Consider the following 25,821-nt stretch of genomic DNA (forward strand, 5'->3'; position numbering starts at 1 on the left):
TACTCCTTGAATCCTGAAAATTCAGGCCTTTATCTTATAGACGCCACAAAAATTAAAACTTGATACCATCAAACCATTTATGTATATTAGTGCAGCATGATTAAGAAAATGCAATTGTAGAAACTTTTCTAAGTGGGTTTTCAGTTTGGGGGCTGTGCAAATGATCATTAAAATTCACAATAGTTATGTCTTAACAAAACTTGAGGAAACTTAAGGCTTTTCAATCGCCAGCGAATTTATTTCATGTGGGGCCTTGAAATTGCACTTCACCCCTCAAACTTCTATCTTGACATCTTTAGCTAATCCATATACTGTAATCTATGGGGTGTATGGGGTATATTTATTTGTTTTATATCCTTGCAGGTTTCATAGCATTTGTAAACTGCCAAAAGTTTTTCAACAGCTGACCATCACACCTCAGTTTGTTTTTTTTTGTGTGGAATTCATAAAGCTTTCTGGCAGAATATTACTGGAAAAAGCTGGGCAAATTAAAAGCTTGTTGTGACTGGAATAGAACTTTTCATACCTTCACACCAGCAAAAAATTCTTTGCTTTCAGCAGGGGGTCCCTGAATATCTGGACTATCCAAGTAGAAACTTAAGCTCCTGCAGCAAATCTGTGAATTCAAGAATAAGTAACACATGATAATAAATAATACAAGCACAGTTCAGGTGAAATCAAAATTAAAACGTGACAAAAAGATCTTTAGTCTTTGCTCTGTGAACGCCTAAGCAACTGAACAGAACTGACAATTCCACCGAGCAAGTTGGGCCAGAGTTTCTGCTTCGGACATAATCAGGAACTTGTGTCCAAAATGGACTGGTTAGTTTATAGTTCAAATTTCTGCTAAAATTAATTTGCATAATCGCAAATGTAAAATCTTCCATGAATCAGTACAACTGGATAGAATAATAGAATGTAATCGGTTCTTTTTTTTTATTCCTTCTATTAAAAGTATTCCTTCACATATTTATAAATGGTAACCTGGTGCAATGCTACTGAACTAGCTTAATAAATTTTCATAAGGGTGTCCAGTCCTCTGCCTGTGAGCAACCTCATTTAAAATCACTGAAAATTGCTTAAAAATCATATGAGCCATTCAATAGTCTCATTGATATACACCAGCAAGTTTCTTCATAAATTAAATATTTGTTGATATCAAAAAACTTCTAAAACATACCTACCAACAACTATGCACCCAAGGAAATGAGCGCAATTTTAAAAGCCTTCCACAACAGCACAATTAGTCAAATCTCTCAATTCTAACCTGGGGGCTTGGCCAGTTTTGTAGGCAGGACCTGACCCAGGCATACTGAAAATTGAATCAGTAGAAAAAGTCGTAGAGAACATGAATGTAAGTGATTGCCGCACAACTCATTTATATTTAAAATTCCCCGAATTGTTGTGCTGATTTGGTCAATTCCACCCAGAAACTGCTGGTATTATTAGCGAAGATAAGCAGAAACATTATCCCATGTTGTTTAATAAGGGGAAAATTTTAAAATGAAATTCCACATCTTTAAAATAACATCCAAGTTGCTGCCGCCGTGGGTCTGATTTTCAGATGTAAAAGGTCAGCACTTTGTAAAACGAGTACGGTAGTATTGTAGTTATGTTACTGGACCAATTAAATGGAGGCCTGGACTAATGTCCCAGAGACATGCACTCAAATTCAATCATAGCAGCTGTGGAATTTAAATTCAGTATTGCTGATTGGTAGGTGCATTGCCATGGAGAATGTGCCAGGGAACAATTAACCGTCAAGCTTTTGCTGGGATGTTCCATTACTGGTGGATTGCATCAAACAGCACGTCCCTTCGGCTGTTTGCAACAGGCAAGGTATTGAACATACTCAATCAGCCTGTGTTCCAAAATTCAGAGTATGGGGCAGAATATTACGCTCATCAGGTGGACATATGCCCGACCCAAACAAGCGTAAAATGACGCACGATGTTGGGCATGCATCCCAACATCATCGCACACTCACGCGATATTTCAGTTGGCACATCCGCCAACAATTAAGAGGGCTGTTAAGTCCATTGATAAAATAATTGAACTGAATGTTTCGCTGCCCGTCCAACCTTAAAATTGGCGAGCAGGTGAAAAGGCTAAGCAGCCTTTGGGTTTTTTGTGAAACCTCATCCACAGGTGGGATGAGGTTTCGATCAGTGATTAAAATTTTTTTTTTTAAAATTCAAACTAATTTCTAATATGTCCCTGCTCATGTCATTAACATTTTAAAATTGTTTATTTTTTATTTTCAAAATTCTTCAGCTCCCTGAGGCAGCTGTGTCTCAGGGAGCTTTTATTGTGCAAACCTCCATGCATGCATACACTTCCACGCTTATGTTCCTCCCGCCCCCACCCTGGCAGCACTGAACGCTGAAGCCCGACAAGAAAAAAATTCTTTCCATAGTGTCCAACATTCAATGTAATTCTGCAATTGGGCAGCATTTACTAAACAATCTTGAGTGTGCTAAGAATTACACTAACAACCAATTTAAGATTATCGGTTCCTCTTGTAGTGTGGCTCACATACATGTGCTAGAAGATGCATATATTCACACACACAGAGCCTTGTCCTTTGCACAGAGAAAAAACATGCCCATGCATTGTGCCTTTTTCAGCTAAACAAAAGCTTGGGGGCAGGCATTCCCTGGTTCATGGCAATGCCTTGACCAATCAGAGTTGACCTACCTGGTTTGAATTTAAATAAAACCTTGGCAGTTAAGTGCTCCCTGCTGCATTCTTCATAGCAATGCCTCTACCAATCAGATTTCACCTGCCAACCAATCAGCACTCTCTTCTCATGCAGTTTAAGTTGTTCTCTTTGAGATTTGGTATTCTTGTGAATCTGTCCTGATGAGTGCAAGACAAAAAGCTTTGACAGCATGTCTCTTTTTTCAATAATATTCAAGTCCTGTACTACCAAGTGACTAATTTAAATTCAGTTCATTAAAATAAATCTGGCATAAAAAACTAGTATCAGTAATGCTGACCATAAAGCTACCATGAAACCCATGTGGTTCACTAATGTCTGTTCAGGAACGAAATCTGCTGTCCTTGCCGCCTGGCCTATACGTGACTCCAGGCCCACAGCAATGTGGTTAACTCTTAACTATGTCCAAAAATGATCTATCAAGCCACTCAATTGTATCAAATCTCTACAAAAAAGTCTAATAAGAATAAAAGTCATCCAACATTGATCTAGGCAACAGACATGATAAAAGCACACCCAGCCCAAAAGACCCTGCAAAGTCCTCCTCACTAAAATCTGGGGAATTGTGCCAAGATCGGAAGATTGCCCCACAAACCAATCAAGCAACACCATGACAGTCATTCTCAAAGAATCATATCCATCAACAATGTCCCTGATTCCTCCGTCACCATCCTTGGGCATATCCTGCCCACCAGCAGGACAGAACCATCAGAGATGGCAGCACAGTGATATACAGATGGGGGGGGGGGGGGGGGGGGGGGGGGGAGTGTCCAGAGAATCCTTAACATTGGTACGAGACCCATGAAGTCTCATGATATCAGGTCAAATATGGACAAGGGAACCTCCTGTTGATTACCACACATCGGCTTCCATCGACTGATGAATCAGTGCTCCGTGCTGAACATCTCTTGAAAGAAGCACTGACAAAAGCAAGAGCACAGAATGTACTCTGGGTGTGGGACTTCAATGTCCATATCCAAGTGTGACACCATTACAGTGAGGTCTTGTGGCACAGTGGACAGTGTTTCTACCTCTGAGCCAGAAGCTCCAGGTTCAAGTCCAACTCCAGGACCTGATGGCCATCGAAGATGCATTTGTGTAATCTGTAAACTCATAGCCTGGCATACCCCTCACTCTGCTGTTACCATCTAGCCTGGGATACAACCCTGGTTCAATAAAGAGTGCAGGAGAACATGCAGGGAGCAGCTCCAGGCATTACTAAAAATGAGGTACCAACCTGGTGAAGCTGCAACACAGGATTACATGCATGCTAAACAGCAGAAGCAGCATGCCACATATAAAGCTAAACAATCAACCAATGGATCAGATCAAAGCTCTGCAATCCTGCCACATCAGGTTGTGAATGACAACTAAACAAATAACAGGAGGAGCAGGCTCTATGAACTTCTTCAACTTCAATAATGGTGGAGCCCAACATGTCTGCAAAAAAGACAAGGTCGAAGTGTTTGCAAACAACTTCAGCCAGAAGCAATAAGTGCAAGATCAATCTTGGGTGCTTCTTGAGGTCCGCACCATTACAGGTGCCATTCTTCAGCCAATATGACTGACTCCGCTTCATATCAAGAAACAGCTGACTGCATTGGATACAACGAAGTATATGGCTCCTCAGAACATCCCAGGTGTGGTGCTGGAGACTTACGTTCCAGAACTAGACGTGCCACCAGCCAAGCTGTTCCAATATAGCATAACACTGGTATAGATGTGGAAAAATGCCCAGGTATGTCCTGCCCACAAACAACAGGACAAATCCAATTCCACCAATCATTGTTCATTATTCTACTCTCAAATGTTAGCAAAGTGATGTCAACAGTACTATCAAATGGCATTTACTCACCAATAACCTGCACACAAATGATCAGTTTGGTTTCCACCAAGGGAATAAGAAACTGAATTCTAAAGTTGAGGTGAGAGTCCTTGTCATCAAGAATTGTGGCATCAAGGAACCCAGGTAAAATCGAAGTCAATGAGATACGGGAGAAATTTCTACACTAGCTGGAGTCACAGTGAGCACAAGGAATGACGATTGTGGTTGTTGGGGGTCAATCATCTCAGTACCAGGACATCGCTCAAGTAATTTCTCAGGGCAGTGTCCTGGGCCCAAAAATCTTCATCTGCTTTCTACTATCCTAAGGTCGGAGGTAGGGATCTTGCTGAAGATTGCAGAGTCTTTAGTTGTACTTGCAATTCCTCAGGTAATGAAGCAGTCCATGTCCGCATGCAGCAAGACATGGAACAGGCTTGGGCTGATAGTCAAACTTGGGCTGAAAAGTGGCAAGTAACACTTAGAACCATAGAAAAGCTACAGCACAGAAGGAAGCTATTCGGCCCATCTTGTCCATGCCAGCCTGAGGACACCCAGGTGCCCTTTATAATCCCATGTTCCTGCACCCGGCCCATAGCCCTGCAGCTTACAGCATTTAAGGTCCAGATCCAGGTACTTTTTAAAAGAGTTTAGAGTTTCTGCCTCTACCACCAACTTGGGCAGTGAATTCCAGACATCCACTACCCTCTACTTAAAAAAGGCCTTCCTCATGTCCCCCCTACACCTTCTGCCACTTATCTTGAATCTATGTCCCCTGGTTCTAGAATTCTCCATCAAGGGAAACAATTTTATCCTATCCACTCTATCTATTCCCCTCATAATTTTGTATATCTCAATCAAGTCACCTCTCAGCCTTCTTTGTTCCAATGAAAATAACCCCAACCTATCCAATCTCTCCTCGTAGCTACACTTTTCTAACCCTGGCAACATTCTTGTAAACCTCCTCTGCACTCTCTCCAGAGCTATTACATCCTACCTGTAATGTGGTGACCAGAACTGCACACAATACTCCAGTTGTGGTCACCACTGTGTTATACATTTCCAACATTATATCCTTACTTTTATGTTCTATACCTCTGCCAATGAAGAGCATTCCATATGTCTTCTTTACAACCTTGTGTACTTGAACTGCCGCCTTCAGGGACCTATGTACTTGTACACCTAGATCTCTCACTTCATCTACCCCGTTAGTATATTCCCATTTATTTTGTAATCCCTGTAACTGTTTGACCTCCCTAAATGTATGACCTCACACTTCTCTATGTTAAAATCCATCTGCCACTTTACCGCCCACTCCACCAACCCATCTATAATGTTTTGGAGATTATGGCCATCCTCTACACCAACCACTACTCGGCCAATCTTTGTGTCATCTACAAATTTCCCAATCGTGTCCCCCACATTCACGTCCAAATCGTTAATAACAGAAACAGCAAGGGTCCCAACACCCAACCCTGTGGAACACCACTTGGGACAACTTTCCATTCGCAAGGGCATTCATCGACCATGATCCTTTGTTTCCTGTTACAAAGCCAACCTTTTATCCAGTTTGCCACATTACCCTGAATCCCATGGGCTTTTACTTTCCTGATGAATCTGCCATGTGGGATCTTGGCAAATGCCTTGCTAAAATCCATGTACACAACATCCACTGCACTACCTTCATCAACCTTTCTTGTCACTTCCTCAAAGGATTCAATCAAATTTGTGAGGCAAGACCTTCCTTTGACAAATCCACACTGACCATCCCTGACTAGTCCATGCATTTTCACATAACAGTTAATCCTATATCTCAGGATTGATTCTACTAATTTGCTCACCACCGATGTATGACTAACTGGCATATAATTGTTTGGCATTTCCTTTGATCCCTTTTTAAACAATAGAACTACGTTTGCATTTCTCTAGTCCTCCAGTACCTCCCTTGTATCTAGTAAGGATTGAAAAATCATCCTCAGAACATCTGCTATCTCCTCCCTGACTTCCTTCAGCAGCCTCAGAAACAATCCATCTGGCCCTGGTGACTTATCAACTTTCAATGATTTCAACCCTTCGAGTACTTCCTCTTTCTTTATGACTATTCAGTCCAATATCTCGCAGTATTCCTCCTGGACTACTATATCTACATCCTCCCTTTCCTTTGTAAACACAGAGCCAAAATATTCATTCAAAACCCTTCCCACAGCCTCTGCATCTACACACAAGTTTCCATCTTCATCTCTGATAGGTACCACTTTTTCCTTAACTAACCTTTTAGCATTAATGTATTGGTAAAACATTTAGGGTTATATTTAACTTACTTGCTAATCTTTTTTCATGCCCTCTCTTTGATTTCCTTATTTCCTTTTTTACTTCGTCCCTGCACTTCCTATATTCGTCTAGGCTATCTGCAGTGCTCAGTTCTTTGTGCCTATCGTACGCTTTCTTTTTCTGTTTGATCTTCCCCTGTATTCCTCTAGACCACCAAGGGGGTCTAGATTTGGCAGTACCACTCTTATTTTTGTTGGGGATATGTCTACGTTGTACAATTAGGATCTCACTTTTTAGTGCTCCCCACTGGTTTTCCACTGTTTTATCCTCCAGCAGTGCTGTTCCGTCCACCTCAGCCAAGTCCCTTCTCATTTCTGCAAAATTTGCCTTCCCCCAGTTCAAGACTTTTACTCCTGCCTTATCTCTGTCCTTTTCCATGGTAATGCTAAATCTAACTCAATTGTGATCACTGTCCCCTATATGGTCGCCAACTGTCACTTCATCCACTTGCCCTTCTTCGTTTCCCAAGACTAGGTCTAGAATTGCATCTCCTCTCGTTGGGTTTGTCACTAATTGGTTGAAAAAAACCACACAAGTGCTAGGTAATTACCAATTCCAAAATGAGAGAATCTAGTCATCTCCCTTGACATTCAATGGCATTACACTGCGGAATCTCCTACCATCACCACTCTGGAGGGTCATTATTTACCAGAAGCCTAACTAAGCTAACCACATAAATATTCTGGCCACAACAGCAAGGGCTACATCTCTTGGTCAGTGAGCGGGGGGGGGGTGGAGCCACTCGCCGACATGTAAAATGACACGGGATAACATCGGGCGGGCATCCCGACGTCACCCCACGTCACTTATATTTTCAGACTGGCGGCCATGGAGCCAGGTTGGCTGTGCACCCACCGACCTGTCAACGGCCACTTAAGGCCATTAATAAAGCAATTGAGGTAATCAATGGACCTGCCCATCTAACCTTAAGGTGGGCGGGCAGGCCGGGAGCCCAGGCGGGCTTCTGAAGAAACATGAAACCTCATCCACGGGCGGGATGAGCTTTCATGAGGGTATTAAAATTTGTATGAAATGTCTAAATAAAAGAAATTGACATGTCACAGCTCATGTGACAATGGCACATGAGGGGACATGTCAGTAATTATTTTTCTCACCGTTACTCAATGGTTGAAAACTGAGCCGATCTCTCTGAGGCAGCACTTTGCCTCAGGGAGATCTTTGCGCTACGGGGCACATGCGTGAAAGAGCGCAGTCCTGGCTCAGGGAATCACCCCCCCCCCCAACCTCGCACAGGGAGCGCATAGTGCGTCTGGGCAAGCATCACGCTGGGTGAGCCTTAATTGGCCCACCCCTGTAAAATGTCAGCGCCCCTAGCTGCACAATGTGTCTACTCGCACCTGCTCCTGCACAATCCCCTCAACAGGGGGAAGAACCTGCCCCAAGTCAGAGGTCAGAAGCTGGATATTCTGTAGCAAGTAATTTATGTCCTGACTCCCCAGAGACATCTCGCCACTGACGATTCGATTCACTCCATGTGAGATCAAGAAACAGCTGAAGGCACCGAATACAGTGCTCCAGAATTACCCACGCCCCTAGCCAAACTGTTCCAGAACAGGGATACACAGCACTGACATTTACCCAGCAATTAGGGAAATTGCCCAGGTATGTCCTGTCCATAAAAAGCTAGACAAATCCAGCTAATTACCACCCCATCAGCCTACTCTCAATCAACAGTAAAGTGATGGAAGGATCACTGACATTGCTATCATGTGGCACGTACTCAGCAATAACCTATTCACTGATGCTTAGTTTGGGTTCTGCCAGGGCCACTCTGCTTGTGACCTCATTACAAGCTTTTCCAAACATGGACAAAAGAGGTAAACACAAGAGCAGTTAAGGGTGACTGCCCTTGATATCAAGGCAGCAGCTGACCTAGTGTGGCATCAAGGAGCCCTAGCAAAACTGAAGTCAATGGGAATCAGGGGAAAACTCTCTGCTGGTTGGAGTCATACTTAGCACAAAGGAAGATGGATGTAGTTGCTGCAGGTTAACCATCTCAGTCCCAGAGCATCGCTGCAGGAGTCCCTCAGGGTTAAGCCCTAGGCTCAACCATCTTCAGGTGCTTCATCAATGACCTTCCCTACACCATAAGGTCAGAAGTGGGGATGTTCACTGATGATTACACAATGTTCATTACCATTTGTGACTCCTCAGATGCTGAAGCAGTCAGTGTCTATATGCAGCAAGACCTGGATAACATTCAGATAAGTGACAAATGGCGGATAAACGGCAAGTAACATTTGCACCACACAAGTGCCAGACAATAAACATCTCCAACAAGAGACAATCTAACCAGAGCCATTGACATTCAATGGCATTGCCATCACTGAATCCCCACCACCAACCTCCTGGGGGTTACCATTGACCAGAAACTGAACTGGGCCAGCCATCTAAATACCGTGGCTACAAGAGGAGGTTTGAGGCTGGGAATTCTGTAGCGAGTAACTCACCCCCCGACTCCCCAAAAGCCTGCCCATCATCTACAAGGCACAAGTCAGGAAAGTGCTGGAATACTGTCCACTTGCCTGGATGAGTGCCCCTCCAACAACACTCAAGAGCTCAACACCATCCAGGACAAAACACCCCATCCACCACCTTAAACATTCACTCCCTCTACCACCAATGCACAGTGGCAGCAGTGTGTACCATCTTTACAAGATGCACTACAGCAATTCAACTCTTTCAACAGTACCTCCCATACCTGTGACTGCTACCGCCTAAAAAGTCCACGGGTGGCAGATGCATGGGAAAACTGCCAACTGCAAGTTCCCCTCCAAGTTACGTCCTGACTCAGAACAATATCGCCTTTCCTTCACTGCTGCTGGGTCAAAGTCCTAGAACTTCCTCCTTAACAGCACCGTGGGTGCAGCTATACCACATGGACTATAGTGGCTCACCACCACTTTCTCAAGGGCAATTAGGGGTGGGCAGGAAATGATGGCCTAGCCAGCGACACCCACATCCTGTGAAAGAATGCAAAAAACTCTACAAAGCACAAGTCAGTAATGTGATGGAACACTCTCTCTGCCTTCTCTGTGCAATTAAAGATGGGAAACAAATGTTGGCCTTGCTAGCGATACTGACATTCCACAAACAAATTGAAAACACAAATTAGCATCTTGGGCTGAAGATAATTCATTGTGTCAGGTCTAAAATGTGCAACAGAAACAGATTGGAGGCAATGTTCTCTCTAATGCCACACTGTAACCCGAAAGTCTCGGTCTGGCCATGCACAAACTAGTCCCTCTAAATTACGTGTGCAGGCTGCGCAAAAAAAAAATTAAAGGGACCGCACATATAAATCACCCATGTACTCTGAAAAAAAAAATAGGAGGAATGTTGACTGGAAGTGAAATTCTTCTTAAGTAATAGTGTAAATTAAGCAACAGTAAATCGGCAACCTATTTTTCACCTCATTCAATTTTCTTTTCCACCGACTTCATGAGAAAGAAAATGGATGGGTTTTAAAATGGGCTGTCAATTCGCTATTGTCCATTTTGGACTATTGCGAAAGATCAATTTCCACCATCTTGTGGAAAAATATATTGGATGCTTGCCGAAGCAAAATTAAAGCTTGGCAATTTCTCCTGCCATACATATATACTTTTCTTGTTTTATTGTGCTAAGAATGTTGAGACAGTTACCAAACAGGAACTTTGCCAGACATATAAAATGGACTGCTGTAATTCTGATTGCATGTACTCAAGCAACAGTATGAAATTCTGCATGTTGAGGACTTGGAGTGAGACATACCAGTTTTGTATATCTCCCTGTTTTTGGTTGTATTTTGATTCTTTTCAATTTCTGATTTGTTGTATTTCTTCTAATGGTAACTTATTTGTTTTATAAAACTTGTTTTCAAAATCTCATACAAACCGTCAGCATGTGTTAATATGTAAGAACAGAACAAAGAGAACTGACTTGTTCAATCATGTCATTTATTAAATGCATGACCCTTGAAACAGAAACCTTCTAACAGGAATCACTTTTTGGCAGTCTCTATTTTATGATTCTTACATTCCCTTCCAATTTAAAAATTATTTTTCTTCGTTCCGTAAGTCCATGGAATGCGCATTGCCCTAACTAACACACCACTCACTCTAACTTGGAGGCTCAGAGCATCAATGAACACAGCAATACATCAATCTTTACATAAATTTGATTATCAAGGTTGATCCCATTTGTGTTTCATAAATAAAGCCATTAAAAAAATGAAAGCAGTTTCAATAAATGCAATGAGGCTGAATTCCCTTGGCTATTTCACCTGACTCCTGTTGTAACTGCAAAAGGAGTTTGGTAGAACAGCTTGGATAAAGGCCAAGACCTGGCTCCCAACTTTAGCTGTGAATTCCTTCTCAGTCTTCTGATGTAGCTGCTCCCAATCCCTCATGCGAGGGAGAAACTGTAGGAGGGAAGAGGGACAAAAACTTTCAATGCTGTTACTAAAGGACCCCAATGTAATACTGGAAGCTGAAATGTTAGATGAGACGTACCAGCCTCAAGAATGATGGAGATAGCCTCATTGGAGCAGGGCAGTCACCCAAGAAGTACCAATAGTGGGGTGGATGCTTGCCAGTCCTTTGGAAGCAAAGTGCCTTCCCACTGACCCAGCAAACTCCAAAAGGAAGCATTCCTGTGGGTATGATCCTGATATAACTGTTTATGCATTTTGAGGGCTTCAATTTCCAAAAATAATCACAATGGCTTCAAAGCATAATCCATTTTTTTATAAATATAAAAAGTAACATACCCTGTCCCCAAGTCTGAGATTTACGCCATCCAATTCTATAAAGGAAAATGTCTGGACTGTTGTTTCCTGACGCAGCTCCTCTTTGGTCCCATCAGGTGACAGGCGGAACCAAGTGATAATAAATCCAAGAGAACTGTTTACTACCGGACTCTCAAAGGAACACTTCAGATAAATACCACCATTATCTAATTCAGCCACAACTTCGATAGCAGCTGGAGATGGTGGATGTTTAGCTGGTAAATAAAAGCAAAAATCATTAATATTGTAAAATTTAATGACAGATATTCTCACATTAACTGACTGAGCAGTGTTCAATTATTACACTAGGAGGCTCCATTCCAACTTCTCAGCTCTTGACATCCATGACCATTGTAATATTCAAACAAATACATGGAAGGATACAGATTGTTTTAATATTATTACTTCTTTGGACAGCTTTTCCTCTCTTCTACTCTCTTGATGGCTTTGGCTTTTTGCTTTCACGTATGGTTCCATATGCAACAGCTATCATCATGTACTTTGCAAACGGCTCATACTTCCATTCTTCAGATGTGTCAACAGATGACAAACATCAGTAGGCAATTTGACCATGATGGTATTGTGGTCACGCATCACCCTGCCTACATTTACATGTGCACTAGCAAGAGTCACTGCATACTGATCAGAAATGGGAACACAGGATTATTTTTCCCTCCATATCCCAGAGATGCTGGCAATAATTTCAGCATGAATGTCAGCAATAAGCAACTAAGCTGCACAAATCAGCCAGGTCTCTTTTCAATCCCCAGCCTGTGCTCAGTTAGCTGATCCGTGTTAGGTTAGCAGTTGCAGCACTAAAATTAGCCTCAATATCTCCGGTAAGGTGGTACAGGGAATTAGTGTGATGACTTTCCAGCCATCCACTGAAAAACTGTAGATGTGGATATTGTGCCCCTTACGATCCAACAGTCTACAGACACCAACTGCTCCACTACGTTCATAAAGGGTAGGAACTTGAGCATGTATGTTGGGCAGCTAGTGGCTGTGGAATCACAAGGAATCAAAGACGTTAGGAGTGGAGGGAGAAGGAAATAACGGGTGAAAACAAAAGACTATAATAAATATAGAAGAATCACAAAGACTCAGAGGGATTAATTTTAAATTTTATCCCAAGGTGAAAGACAGGTGATAGCAGATCCGCTCGCCGCCTGATTTACATCTCATCTGATCTTCTTTTCCTCTGTTTTTCCCAATAATGATTAGAATTACCCTCAAAGAGATCAGGAATGGAGACAAAAGTAGGTAATTGGTGAAAATATAAAACAGTTTAGTAAGTATATAAACACTGAGGAAATAATTTTACTGTCATGGTATTATTAAGGATTATTAAGGATTTTTGGGTTGTCGGGCAGGTGAGGTGGATGGGCCTGGGAACGGCTGGGAAATGGTCCACCACCTGCGATTGGTCCCCGACTACGATTTCACACTAGCTTGCCAATTAACGGTTGCCTGAGATGCTCAGCAGTGCTGGGGTGTGGGTGGGAGGAGTGCAAGCGCTAAAGTCTGCAAGTGTGTGGGGGAGCATCCACTGAAAGCACCCTGAAGGCAGGGAGCTGCCTCAGGGGGCTGAACAATTTTAAAATCAAAAATAAATATTTTTAACATCTGAAAAAAATGTCCGTCAGAAAACCTTGATGCACATTCTCTTGCATTCTCGGCCATTCTTCAATCTTTCGCAATACATATTTCACTATTCAAAAAACTCCCACCACTTCTTGCAGCTACAATGCACCTCTCCTTTAAAAGGTGCAGGCTGCCTTTAAAAGTTAGCGACTAGCACTAGCTACTTACGGTATTGGGCTCCCAGCTGATGTGTGCAGCCAATTAACAGTACAGGTAGCACTGGCTGCACACAGCAAACATTTAAACCACAGGCAGCACAAATTTAATGTGTTGCCTACACCACAATGAATTTTCAGGGTTAGTCAATTTAACTTCCAGGCCCTTAAAGTAATGTCAGCTCTGAGTGAATAAATATAATGAATGAATAAGTATTATTAATAGGACAAGATGAATTATGTAGATAGTTACCTCGACAAGTGTCTCCAATTTCAATCTCTTCTGGACCACAGTTGCTTTGTTCTTTTGTTTCAGACACAACTGAGACAGAATGAAATAAATATTGTTTTTTTAAGTGCTAATAAATTAACTAAGTCATTATCTTTGTTAAATTACACTGGTTTTACTCTCCACTTTTACAACTAGTTGTAGCAATATATCCCAGCACACTGTAAACCAAATTGGTGCTTCAAACCAATGTTACCTATTTCATCAAGTTCAACACAGTCTGATGAGGAAATTTATAGTTCATCCACTCGTCTTTCAGCAGTAAGAGTAGCCAATCCATCTTCATGATCCCTAATGCCGATTTGATTAATATTTCAAATCATCCAAGTGAATACTGGGTCCAATTTTTCTTTTGTACAGATTGGATATGAAGTAGAATTGAGTAAATTATTTCTCCATGTTGTGCAGCACTGAGTTCTGTCATGGATAATATATATAAACTATAGGGTTTGACATTAATCTGTTGAATTTATAAGTTGTTAGGTAACACCCCCACTAACTTTTTGTTTCACTTAATACTGCACATTTGCTTTTAAATGACCGCATATCATAAGAACACAAGAACTAGGAGCAGGAGTAGGCAATTCAGCCCCTCAAGCCTGCCCCGCCATTCATTACGATCATGACAGATCTCATTTCAGCCTCAACTCCAATTTCCCATCCTCTCTCCATAACCTTACAACCCATTACTAATTAAAAATCTGTCTATATCCTCCTTAAATTTATTCAGCGTCCCGTCATCCACTGCACTCTGTGGTAGTGAATTCCACAGATTAACAATCATTTGAGAAAAGTAACTCCTCCTCATCTCTGATTTAAATCTACCACCCCTTAGCCTAAAACTATGGCCTCTCATTCTAGAATGCCCCACAAGGGGAAACATCTGCTCCACATCTACTTTGTCTATCCCCTTTAGCATCTTATATACCTCAATTAGATCTCCTCCCATCCTTCTAAACTCTAGCGAGTATAAGCCTAAACCGTTCAATCTCTCCTCACAAGACAAGCCCCACATCTCTGGAATCAATCTAGTGAACCTCCTCTGAACTGCCTCCCGTGCAACTACATCCTTCCTCAAGTAAGGGGATCAAAACTATGCACAGTACTTCAGGTGCAGTCTCACCAATGCCTTGTACAGTTGCAACAACACTTCCCTATTTTTATACTCTATTCCTTCAGCAATAAATGCCAAAATTCCATTTGCCTTCCTTATTATCTGCATACTAGCTTTCAGCGATTCATGCACGAGGACACCCAAATCCCTCTGCACTGAAGCATTCTGAAGTTTCTCTCCATTTAAATAATAAGTCACCTTTATATTCTTCCGACCAAAATGGATAACCTCACACTTATCCACGTTAAAATTCATCTGCCAAATTTTGGCCCATTCACCTAACCTGTCCGTATCCATTTGTAAATTTCTATTTCTTTATTGCAACTTACTTTCCCACCTATTTTGGCATCATCTGCAAATTTAGCGATAGTACCTTCTATCCCTGAACCCAAGTCATTAATATGGATTGTAAATAGTTGAGGCCCAAGGACCAAACCCTGTGGCACCCCACTAGTTACAGCTTGCCATCCAGAAAAAGACCCATTTATCCCGACTCTCTGCTTTCTGTTGGTTAGCCAATCCTCTATCCAAGCTAATATATTACCCCTAACTCGGTGTGATCTTATCTTGTGTATTAATCTTTTGTGTGGCACCTTATCAAAGGCCTTCTAGAAGTCCAGATATACTATATCTACAGGATCCCCATTATCCACTTTGCTTCTCACATCTTCAATGAACTCTAGAAAATTAGTCAAACACGATTTACTCTTCATAAGACTATGCTGACTCTGATGGATTGCATTTTGACTTTCCAAATGCCCCATTACTACTTTCTTAATAATGGATTCCAACAATTTCCCAATGACAGGCGTTAAACTAACTAGTCTATGGTTTCCAACTTTCTGCACCCCCTTTTTGAATAAGGGCATATTATTACCATTTTTCCAATTCACTGGAACTTTTCCAGAATCCAGGGAATTTTGGAATATTATAGCCAATTCATCCACTATCTCTGCTGCCACTTCCTTTAAGACCCTGGAATGTAGGCCATCCGTTCCTGGGGACTTGTCACCATTTAATCCTAATAGTTTGCTCAGTACTTTTTCTCTGGTGATGGTAATTGTTCTAAATTCCTCCTCTATATCCTCTGTACTACCTGTTACTATTGGGGTGGTACTAGTGTCCTCCACTGTGAAAACTGAGACAAAATAGTGATTAAGCGCCTCTGCCATTTCTGTATTCCCCACCATTAACTCCCCTGTCTCATCTTCCAAGGGACCAACATTCACTTTATCTACTCTCTTTCCTTTTATATACTTGTAGAAGTTATTGCTATCAATTTTTACATTTTGCGCTAGTTTTCTCACATAATTTACCTTTGCTCCTTTTATTATTCCTTTGCTCCTTTTATTATTTGTTAGTAACCCTTTGTTGATCTTTAAAAGTCTCCTAATCTTCCAGGCTGCCATTGACCTTTGCAATTCGGTATGCCTTAGTTTTTGTCTTTAAGTTATCTTTAACTTCCTTGCTTAGACATGGATGTTTTTTTCCGCCTCTTAGCATCTTTCTACCTCATTGGGATATATTTTACTTGGGTTACATTAGTGTAATGATTATATTTCTGGACTAGTAACATAGAGGCCTGGACTCATAATTCTTGAGTTCAAATCCCATCATAGCTGTTTGTGAATTTGTATCGAGTTAAAAAGTGTCTGAGTCTGGAGTAGAGATAGGCCCAGGTCGCGGGAATTGGGAAATCTCCCGGCTCGTTATAATTACCTCAGGAGAAACTCACCCGAGAGGCAGGATCTTGGAATCTTTGGGGAAAGTCATGGATGGCAGATGTGGATGCAGGATGGAGTCAGGCCAACGGTCCTCCAACACAAATTGGAGGCGGCCACAGGAGTTACCAAGTACCAAGTGTTTAAAAGGTGCACCTTGGTTCACTAGGACTTTGTTCCAGTATTGTTAAATATTAGGCCCCATAGTCATCACATCTCACAGCTCCCCTCACCCCTCTACCCATTTCTCATACCCCATTCATCAAATCATGACAACCTAAGTTCCCCACCCCTAATGGACCCTCATAACCTCCATGCTGACCAATGCGCCCCACCCACCCCATGGTCAACTTAACGCCAATAAATGCCAACTCACCCATCACCCTTTTCCCTTACACCCTCCATGCCAACACACCCAGTATCTGCCATGCATGTGCCTTAGGAGCCATGTTGAGATGAAATGAAATAAACTTCTAAATATCTATTACAGCCTTTATATATTTTTTAAAATACTCAGATTCATGAAAGCCCATTCAAAATATTTAAATCACCTCAAGCACTTAATCCCCTATTAAAATAAACAGACTTCAGGGGAGGTGGTGGAGTAGTGGTCATGTCATTGGGCTAGTAATCCAGAGGCCCAGGCTCATGCTCTGGGGACATGGGCTCAAATCCAAAATTCAATTTATATTCAATTAATAAATCTGGGGTTAAAAAAAGCTAGCCTCAGTTATGGTAACCATGAAACCAATGTAGATTGTCATAAAAACCCAGCTGGGTTCACTAATGTGCTTTAGGGAAGGAAATCTCCCATCCTAACATGGTCTGGCCTACACGTGAATCCACATCAACAGCAATGTGGTTGACTCCTAGTGCCCTCAGAAATGGCTGAGCAAGCCACTCAGTTGTATCAAACTGCTATGAAGCCTAAAAGGAATGAAACCGGATGGACCACCTGGCACTGACCTAGGCACCAGAAACAACAGAGGCATACCCGGTCCTTTCGACCCTGCAAAGTCCTCCTTACTAACACCAAAATTAGGAGAGCTGCGCCACAAACTAGTCAGGCAACAACCTGACATAGTCATCCTCACGGAATCATACTTACAGACAATGCCCCAGACACCACCATCACCATCCCTCAGGTGGCAAACAGCGTTATACAGAAGAGACGGTGTTGCCGTGGGAGTCTTCAACATCGGCTCTGAACCCCATGAAATCACATGACATCAGGTCAAACTTAGGCAAGGAAACCTCCTACTGATTAACATCTACCATCTCCCCACCCCTCTCAGTCGATGAGAGAGTACCATGTTGAACACCACTTGGAAGAAGCGCTGAAGGTGGCAAGTGCACAGAATATCTTCAATGTCCATTACCAGGAGTGGCTCCTAGCACCATTACTGACCAAGCTGGCTGAGTCCTAAAGGACATAGCTGGTAGGCTGGGTCTGCAACAGGTGGTAAGGAAACCAACAAGAGGGAAAAACCTACTACAACTCATCCTCACCAATCTACCTGTCGCACACACATCTGTCCATGACAGTATTGATAGGAGTGACACATACAGTCCTTGTGGAGAAAAGTTCCCATCTTCATATTGAGGATACCCTCTATCGTGTGCTACTTGCGATAGATTTTGAGCATACCTAGCAACTAAAAACTGGGCATCCATGAGATGCTGTGAGCTATCAACAGCAACCACAATCTGTAACCTCAAGGCCCAGCATATCCCCCACTCCACCATTACCATCAAGCCAGATGATCACCCCTGGTTCAATGAAGAGTGCAGGTGAGCATGCCAAGAGCGGCACCAGGCATGCCTAAAAATGAGGTGTCAACCTAGTGAACATGGGAAGGAGCATGCAATAGACAGAGCAACAGACAGATCCCACAGCCAGCAGATCAGATCTAAGCTCTGCAGTCCTGCCACATCCGGTTGTGTATGGTGGTGGACAATTAAACAACTAACTGATGGATGAGACTCCACAAATACCCCCATCCTCAAAAATGGGGCTGCACAGCACATCAGTGCAAAAGGCAAGGTTGGAGCATTTACAACCATCTTCAGCCAGGAGTGCCGAGTGGATGATCCATCTCAGCCTCCTCCTGAAGTCCCCAGCATCACAGATCCCAGTCTTCAGCCATTTTGATTCACTCCATATGATATCAAGAAATGGCTGAAGACACTGGATACTGAACAGACAATGTGCCCTGAAACATTCTGGCAATAGTAATGAAGTCTTGTGCCCCTGAACTAGCTGTTCTCCTAGCCAAGCTGTTCCAGTACAGTTACAAAACTGGCATCTACCCAGTAATGTGGAAAATTGCCCAGGACTGTCCTGTCCACAAGAAGCAAGACCGATTCAACCTGGCAAATTACCAACTAGCAGTCTACTCATCAGCAAAGTGATGGAGGACGGCATCGACAGTGTTATCAAGCAGCATTTGGTCAGTAATAACCTGCTTACAGATGCTCAGTTTGGGTTCCCCCAGGGCCACTCAGCTCTTGACCTCATTATGGACCAAATATGGACAAAGATGCTGAACTTAAGGGATGAGGTGTGAGTCACTGTCCTTGACATCAATGTAGCATTTGACTGAGTGTAGCATCAAGGAGCCCTGGCAAAACTGGAATAAGGGGGAAAACTCTCTAGTAATTGGAGTCATATCTAGCATGAAGAAAGATGGTTGCGGTTGTTGGATGGTCAATCATCTCAGTCCTACTGCAGAAGTTCCTTAGAGTATTGTCCTAGGCCCAACCATCTGCAGCGGTTTTATCAGTGAACTTCCCTCCATCATAAGATCAGAAATGTGGACATTCGTTGATGATTGCACAATTTCAATACCATCTGCAACTCCTCAGTTACTAAAGCAGTCCATGTCCAAATGCAGCCAGACTGGGACAACATTCAGGCTTGGTCTAGTAAATGGCAAGTAACATTCACGCCATACAAGTGCCAGGCAATGACCATCTCCAACAAGAGAGAATCTAACTATTTCCCTTTGACATTCAATGGCATTATCATCACTGAATCCCACACTATCAAATCCTGGAGGTTATTGCTGAGCAGCAACTGAACTAAACCAGCCATATAAATACTACGGCTACAAGAGCAGGTCAGAGGTTAGTAACTCACCTCCTAACTCCCCAACGCCTGTCCACAATCTACAAGGCATAAGTCAGGAGTGTGATGAAATACTCTCCATTTGCCTGGATGAGTGCAGCTCCAACAACATTCAAGAAGCTCAACACCATCAAGGACAAAGCCGCCCACTTGATTAGCACCCCATCTACAAACATTCACACCCTCCACCACCATCGCACAGTGTGGATTCAGCCTTCCAACTCATGGTGGAGAGTCAGCAGAAGGGCTGGGTGGGGGAACAACATCATGCAGAGCTGTTGGAAGCCCTCAACAGAGTGGCACACAAGTCAGAGGAGTGTGTCCACCTGTTCTCTGATGAAGTGGTGCCCACATGTGTGTATATGGAGTTCTCAATGGGAAGGGTGGCAGACGCCATGGAGACCCTGGTCCAGCAGAACATGGAGATGCACGTAGACCTACATTCCATTGCAGTAACAATGGGTGGGTTTCTGCTGTGGCAACGCGAGAGAGAAACGGGGCACCTTGATATCCCTCCTGATGCTCCTTCCCCTCAAGGAGTCAGGCCAGGGCCATTGGGCACCCGAAGTGAGGAAGAGTGGCAGATGGACACCCCTGGGTCACCCACTCAGGAATCTCAGAGGCTGTCTTCTCCCTCTGAGTCCCCCTTGCCTGTGATCCCCTCAACCTCATCCTCTGTCATCGCAGAGGGAGCAGCTGGCCCACAGGTGGACAGCCAAAGCAAGCCGGGGCCTTGAAGACCTTGGCTCTCCCGAGGACCCACACCAGAGTCAGCAGAGGCAACAGGACCAACCGTTCCACAGGCTGACTCCACCTCTGCTGCGGATGGCAGCGCAGCACCTAGCAGAAGTGGTATGCCTTGAAATGTTAAGAATTTCTGATCACAAATGGTTGCACAGGTGAACAAATTTTGTCACTTAATAATCTGAAATATATTCACTTTCACTAAATAATGTGTAATGGTGCCTTTCAGCTTTATTTACAAGCTTCACAAGTGCTCCTCCTGTTTTCCCCCCACACCCACATTAGCAGTTCAGCTGCATGCGGTCAGCCCACAATGATTCTAGAGGGAGAGGTTTATGTGTGGCAGAGCCTCGTGCTACCATTCTCCTACGCCCATGCAGCCTTCCTCCATTACACTCATCTCACTGTCCCGAGCATTCTGCCTGCTGGGGTTCTCTTTCAGTTGTCCATCTGAGCTGAGCTGCATCTTCACCCATCCACTGATCGCACTCCCATGCAGCACCTGTGCTCGCCCCACACGAGGCTCCTGTCACTTCCGATTTTTCAAGGTTATTATGAAGTATGCCTTTAGCTCCCCCTTCCTTTCTCCTCCTCCAGTCACCCATGTCCTTTGCCCCATTACTATTGACCCTACTGGCATCACCTTCCAACTCCCCACCGTCAACTACCTGCCAGAACCCTTTTAATTCTGGGATGTCCAGATTAACGTGCACGTTCCTTATCTTCCCCAGAACTCCACCCCGCTCCACATTGACCTCCCCGACCTCCTCCTTCCAACACCTCCCCCACCCCCCCCCAACCCCAGGTCCTTGTCTGCCTCCGAGTTCCCACCAACCACCCTCGCCGACCCTTCTACCACTACTGTGGCATTCTCACCTCCCATCCTACCAGCTCACTCTGCTCTCTCTCATTCTCACCATTCCCTCCTACTACGCCCATCCTCATTTTGCTACCCAAGAGGCAGTCTTTGACTTTCCCTCCCTTGCATGTTCATCTAGACATCTGCCCCCTCCTCTTTACACCTTCCTCCACCCTAATTCCATCCTCTCCTTGGTCTCCTTCCCCCCTCCATACTCCTTCCCCCCTCTGAACACCTTCCCCCCTCTGAACTCCTTCCTTTACACCTTAATCCCCCCTTATACCTACCTCCTCAGTTGCCACATTCTCCCCCGTTACACATTCCTCCCCCCGTACTCTCTCTCCCACAAATTCACCTCTCCAACACCTTTGTTTCCCTGTCCAACCTCACGCCCCCACCCCTGCAGCACATCTTCCCCTCCCACTTAAACTAAGACCTTCCTCTCCACCCCCTCAATGATCATTCATAGCAGACCATGGCCCAGACACTAATGTCCCAAAGCAGACCCCAGACATTAATGGTGACCTTTCACCTTCTGTGAGCTGCTTCACAGCAGTCATGTCCATCAGAATCTACCCAGCAAGCGATGCATGTTTCCTCCAGGGTTTGGTAGCTGTAGGGCTCCAGCATCTTCTGCTCCTTGGAGATCCGCAATGAGAGTAAGGTCCTAAAGGTAAGTCTCGACTTCTGCGTTTTCCCGCTGATGTAGGCAATAAATTTGACGTGGTGGGATGATTCTGGTAAGCGGGGCTTATAATTAGATGTCGATCTATTAAAATGACGTTTCCGACCTGCGGTGGAAGGAATGGTGGCCTGCCACTGACGGAAGGAACTAACGATCACAAACTGGTCTCACGGCATCATGAAACTGATTTTGGCCTTCCCGCCCTATTGTCCACTCACACTCACCATGATGCCTGACGCCAACGGGGATGGAAAATTCTGCCCACTATGTTTTTTAGAGGGGTGTGGATTTTAATAACTTGACAGCCACAGCTGGGCAGTTCTACAGACTTTAGCCACCCTTCAAGAGCGTTTACAACTACTTTAAAAACCTGTAACTGTAGGTTAAGGCCCATACTACAGCGAAAATGGGGTCTGATTAAACTCAGCACTGAGTTCAAATGGCACTGCTGAGCTCGGGTTTCCCTGAAGTGTGAGTCACACCCCAACCCCTTCCCTTACCAAAAATGGAATCTGTCAGAAAGGAGGGCGGGACTTCTATACCTGGGCCCTGTTACCACTACCACTTAATTGGTATCACTATCAATCAAGCTGGTGCAGTCCTAATGGACATAGATACTGGACTGGGTTAGTGGCAGGTGCTAAAAGAACAAACACGAAGGTTGGTTCCCACCTGGTTATACCTTACACAACTTGCCCTGCAATGACCATCACGGTTGGTCTTATCACCAAATCACAACTTGGCTTCTCCCCTTACTCCTTATTTCAGTATGTCACCTTGTTCCATCCCTCTCATCTTTCAGTTAAAATCCTCATTTTCTACCACCCATCCAAGTACAATAAAATTTTTATAACTGAAAAAGCTTCACTGCTTCCTCTCTTAGCCTCTATACCAAGGGACTTCTCATCCTTGGGTAATTTGGAGTTCTATCTCAACTCATCACACTCTCTTTTCTCTGAGTTCAGTATTCCCTTATCCTCCCTTAATCTCTTCCTCCATGGTAAGCTCGTCAATGTATATTCACAATTATCAGTTGACTTGCTTGAACTTGCTGTATCACCTGGCCTCACTACTCCCAACATATCAATCACAGAAAAGGCTATCTTTGATCACATCTTTGAATCATTCTCCACTCACATACCCAAACTTTCTTCTTTGTCCGTCCCTGGAAAAAATCTCGCTCAATTCATTTACAACTTACTCACCATGTCCCAAACATTCAGCTTTTGGCCCTCCATTCACCACAACATTTCTGTTGCAACAACTACACATTCACCTCCACCACTGATGGCAATGTCCCCACTCAACTCATTTATCTCTCTCAACCAGCCGTTCCCCCAGATATAGCATCATATCTCCACTCCCTTAAGTGCAAGGGATGCAAAACTGAATGAATATGGTGGACAACTGATTTAACCATTCACCAACAGATCTGACTGGATCACAAAGCTCATTTGAGTCCTGCTCTCATCTGCATAAACTGCAATATTTTATGATTATCCTGAAATGTAAAAATAATCCCTGGCATCATTTCTCTGCAGAAAACTGTCTTCTTAAACCCCCTCCCTTTATCCCCTTCACCCTCACCTCCAACCACAAATGTGAATCAGCTAGCTCTGCCACTTCTCTCCCTTATTTAATAAAGAGAAAATTTATTTACATGTCCCCTCATGTGACAGTGTCACATGAGTTGGGACATGTTTGTCATTTACCAAAATTTATTTATTGATTTTATTAAACCTTCAGGAAACCTCATCCCTTATGGAACCATCTCTAATGTACCCCATTGCCCGAGCGTAGTTTCTTTTCTATCTTCCCCCATGTCCTCTCCGAGCTCATCTAGTCCATGAGACCCACTTTCTGATACTTTGGCCCTATTCCTACTAAAGTGCGAACCACCAAACTTCCCTGCTTGGTTATAAAAACAGAAAATGCTGATATTTATAGAATCTGGCAGGGTGTGAAATTAACCAGGATACACATTGAGCCAACTAATAGACTGCTCTGCTAGCAAGCCAGAGGTTAATTGGCAACCCAGCAGGGGCATTCTGATCCCACTAGGCTCACCAAACCAAAAACAAAAGCTTCAATGACCATTGGTTAGGCCATGCAACATCTGGTAGAATTAGATAGAGAGTGCATAGTGTAAGCTTTATCCATCTGAACCACTTGAGGCACCTAAAAGAATTATCCCTATGCCTTTATCAGTTGGGGTAATATTTGTGCAGCTGGAGCGCAGGCTGTCCAATTGTTAAATTGACATAATGTGCACCCATTTAATGCCTGAAAAAGAGGCACCACCCATGCCAATTTCTACCCCATACTATGGGCTTAATTTATCCTGGCGCTTATGACTGTACCATTGCAAGGTATAACTTATCCTCCTTGCAGCTAGACTCACTAACTCCCTTTCCAATTCCAAATAGTGGTGTTCCCATGTATTTGCTGCCCTTGTCCTTCCAGGTGATAGAGGTTTCAATGACATTTAACACTGCAAAATCACAAATAGGTTGACAACATGTGGGATTTAAGGATATAATGGGGATAAGAACAAAGGAATATAGCATGGGGAGTAGGCCATTCAGCCCCTCGAGCCAGCTCCGCCATTCAGCTAGGTCATGGCTCATCATCTACCTTAACGCCATTTTCCCATGTTAACCCCATCTCTTGGGCTAGAATTCCGACGTCAGCGTGCGAGGCGGGCCAGACATGTTGACGCATAAAATGACGTGTGATGACCACGGGCATGCGTCCCGACGTCATCGCACGTCATTTAGATTTTTCGCTGTCAACTTTTGATCTTTCACACTGCCAAAGGCCTCTTAAGGCCATTAGGGAAGTAATTTAGATAATTAACAGCACCTTAAGGTTGGCGGGCAGGTGAAGAGCCCAAGCGGCCTTCGCGTTTTTCAGGAAACCTCTTCCACGGGTGGGATGAGGTTTCCTGAAGGTTTAATAAAATCAATAAATAAATTTTGGTAAATTGACAAACATGTCCCAACTCATGTGACACTGTCACATGAGGGGACATGTAAATAATTTTTCTCTTCATTAAAAAATTTCAATATCTACTTAATCTCCCTGAGGCAGCTCCGTGCCTCAGGAAGATTTCTGCGCTGTTTTGTGCACATACGCGAAAGAGCTCAGGCCCTGACTCTCCCTCCTCCCCCAAACCGCACAGGTAGTGCTGAGCACCACCAGTTGTGCATCATGCTGGGCGGGCCTTAATCGGCCCACCCTTGTAAAATGGCAGCGTGCAGCCGATTGCAGGCAGTGATTGGGCACTCGACCACCTCCGCCCGATACAGGTAAGTTTCTGGCCTTGATGTCATTAGTATCCAGAAATCTATCAATCGCTGTCTTGAACATACTCAATGACTGAGCTTCCACAGCCCTCTTTGGTAAAGAATTCCATAGATTCACTACCCTCTGAGTGAAAAAGTTCCTCCTCATCTTAGTCCTAAATGGCTTGCTCCTTAGTCTGAGACTGTGTTCCCTGGTTATAGCTAGGGGAAACATCGGCCAGGACTTTCCCCCCATCAGAGGGGGGGGGGGGAAGTTGAAGGGCGGGCACGCAGAGGCGTGCCTCTGATCGACGCCCCCGATTGGGGGCACGCCGCTATTTTACATGGACAGGCCAATTAACACCCGCCGAGCGAGATGTCCTCCCTGCACTATGCACTCCCTGTGCAGGGAGGGGGGATTCCCGAAAGAGCACACTCATCTCCCTGAGGCTAAGTGCTGCCTCAGGGAGATCGGCTCTACTGTAAAAAATATTAAAAATAGCAAAAAAAAATTCCCTGACATGTCCCTTCATATGAC

General features: G+C 43.8%; 1 protein-coding gene across 1 annotated transcript in view; it reads right to left on the bottom strand.

Moving 5' to 3' along the window:
* Positions 1-25,821, bottom strand: part of vwdel (von Willebrand factor D and EGF domains-like) — a 242,783-nt gene that overhangs the window by 210,241 nt on the left and 6,721 nt on the right. Inside the window, exons 4-6 of the mRNA XM_041183982.1 lie at positions 13,714-13,782; positions 11,644-11,876; positions 527-616 (exon numbers count right to left, since the gene is read on the bottom strand). Of these exons, the coding sequence (XP_041039916.1) occupies positions 527-616; positions 11,644-11,876; positions 13,714-13,782 (392 nt within the window). The remainder of the gene's footprint in view (positions 1-526; positions 617-11,643; positions 11,877-13,713; positions 13,783-25,821) is intronic.

This window comes from Carcharodon carcharias, chromosome 3 (genome assembly GCF_017639515.1).
Source record: "Carcharodon carcharias isolate sCarCar2 chromosome 3, sCarCar2.pri, whole genome shotgun sequence".
In the NCBI taxonomy this organism is placed as follows: Eukaryota; Metazoa; Chordata; class Chondrichthyes; order Lamniformes; family Lamnidae; genus Carcharodon; species Carcharodon carcharias.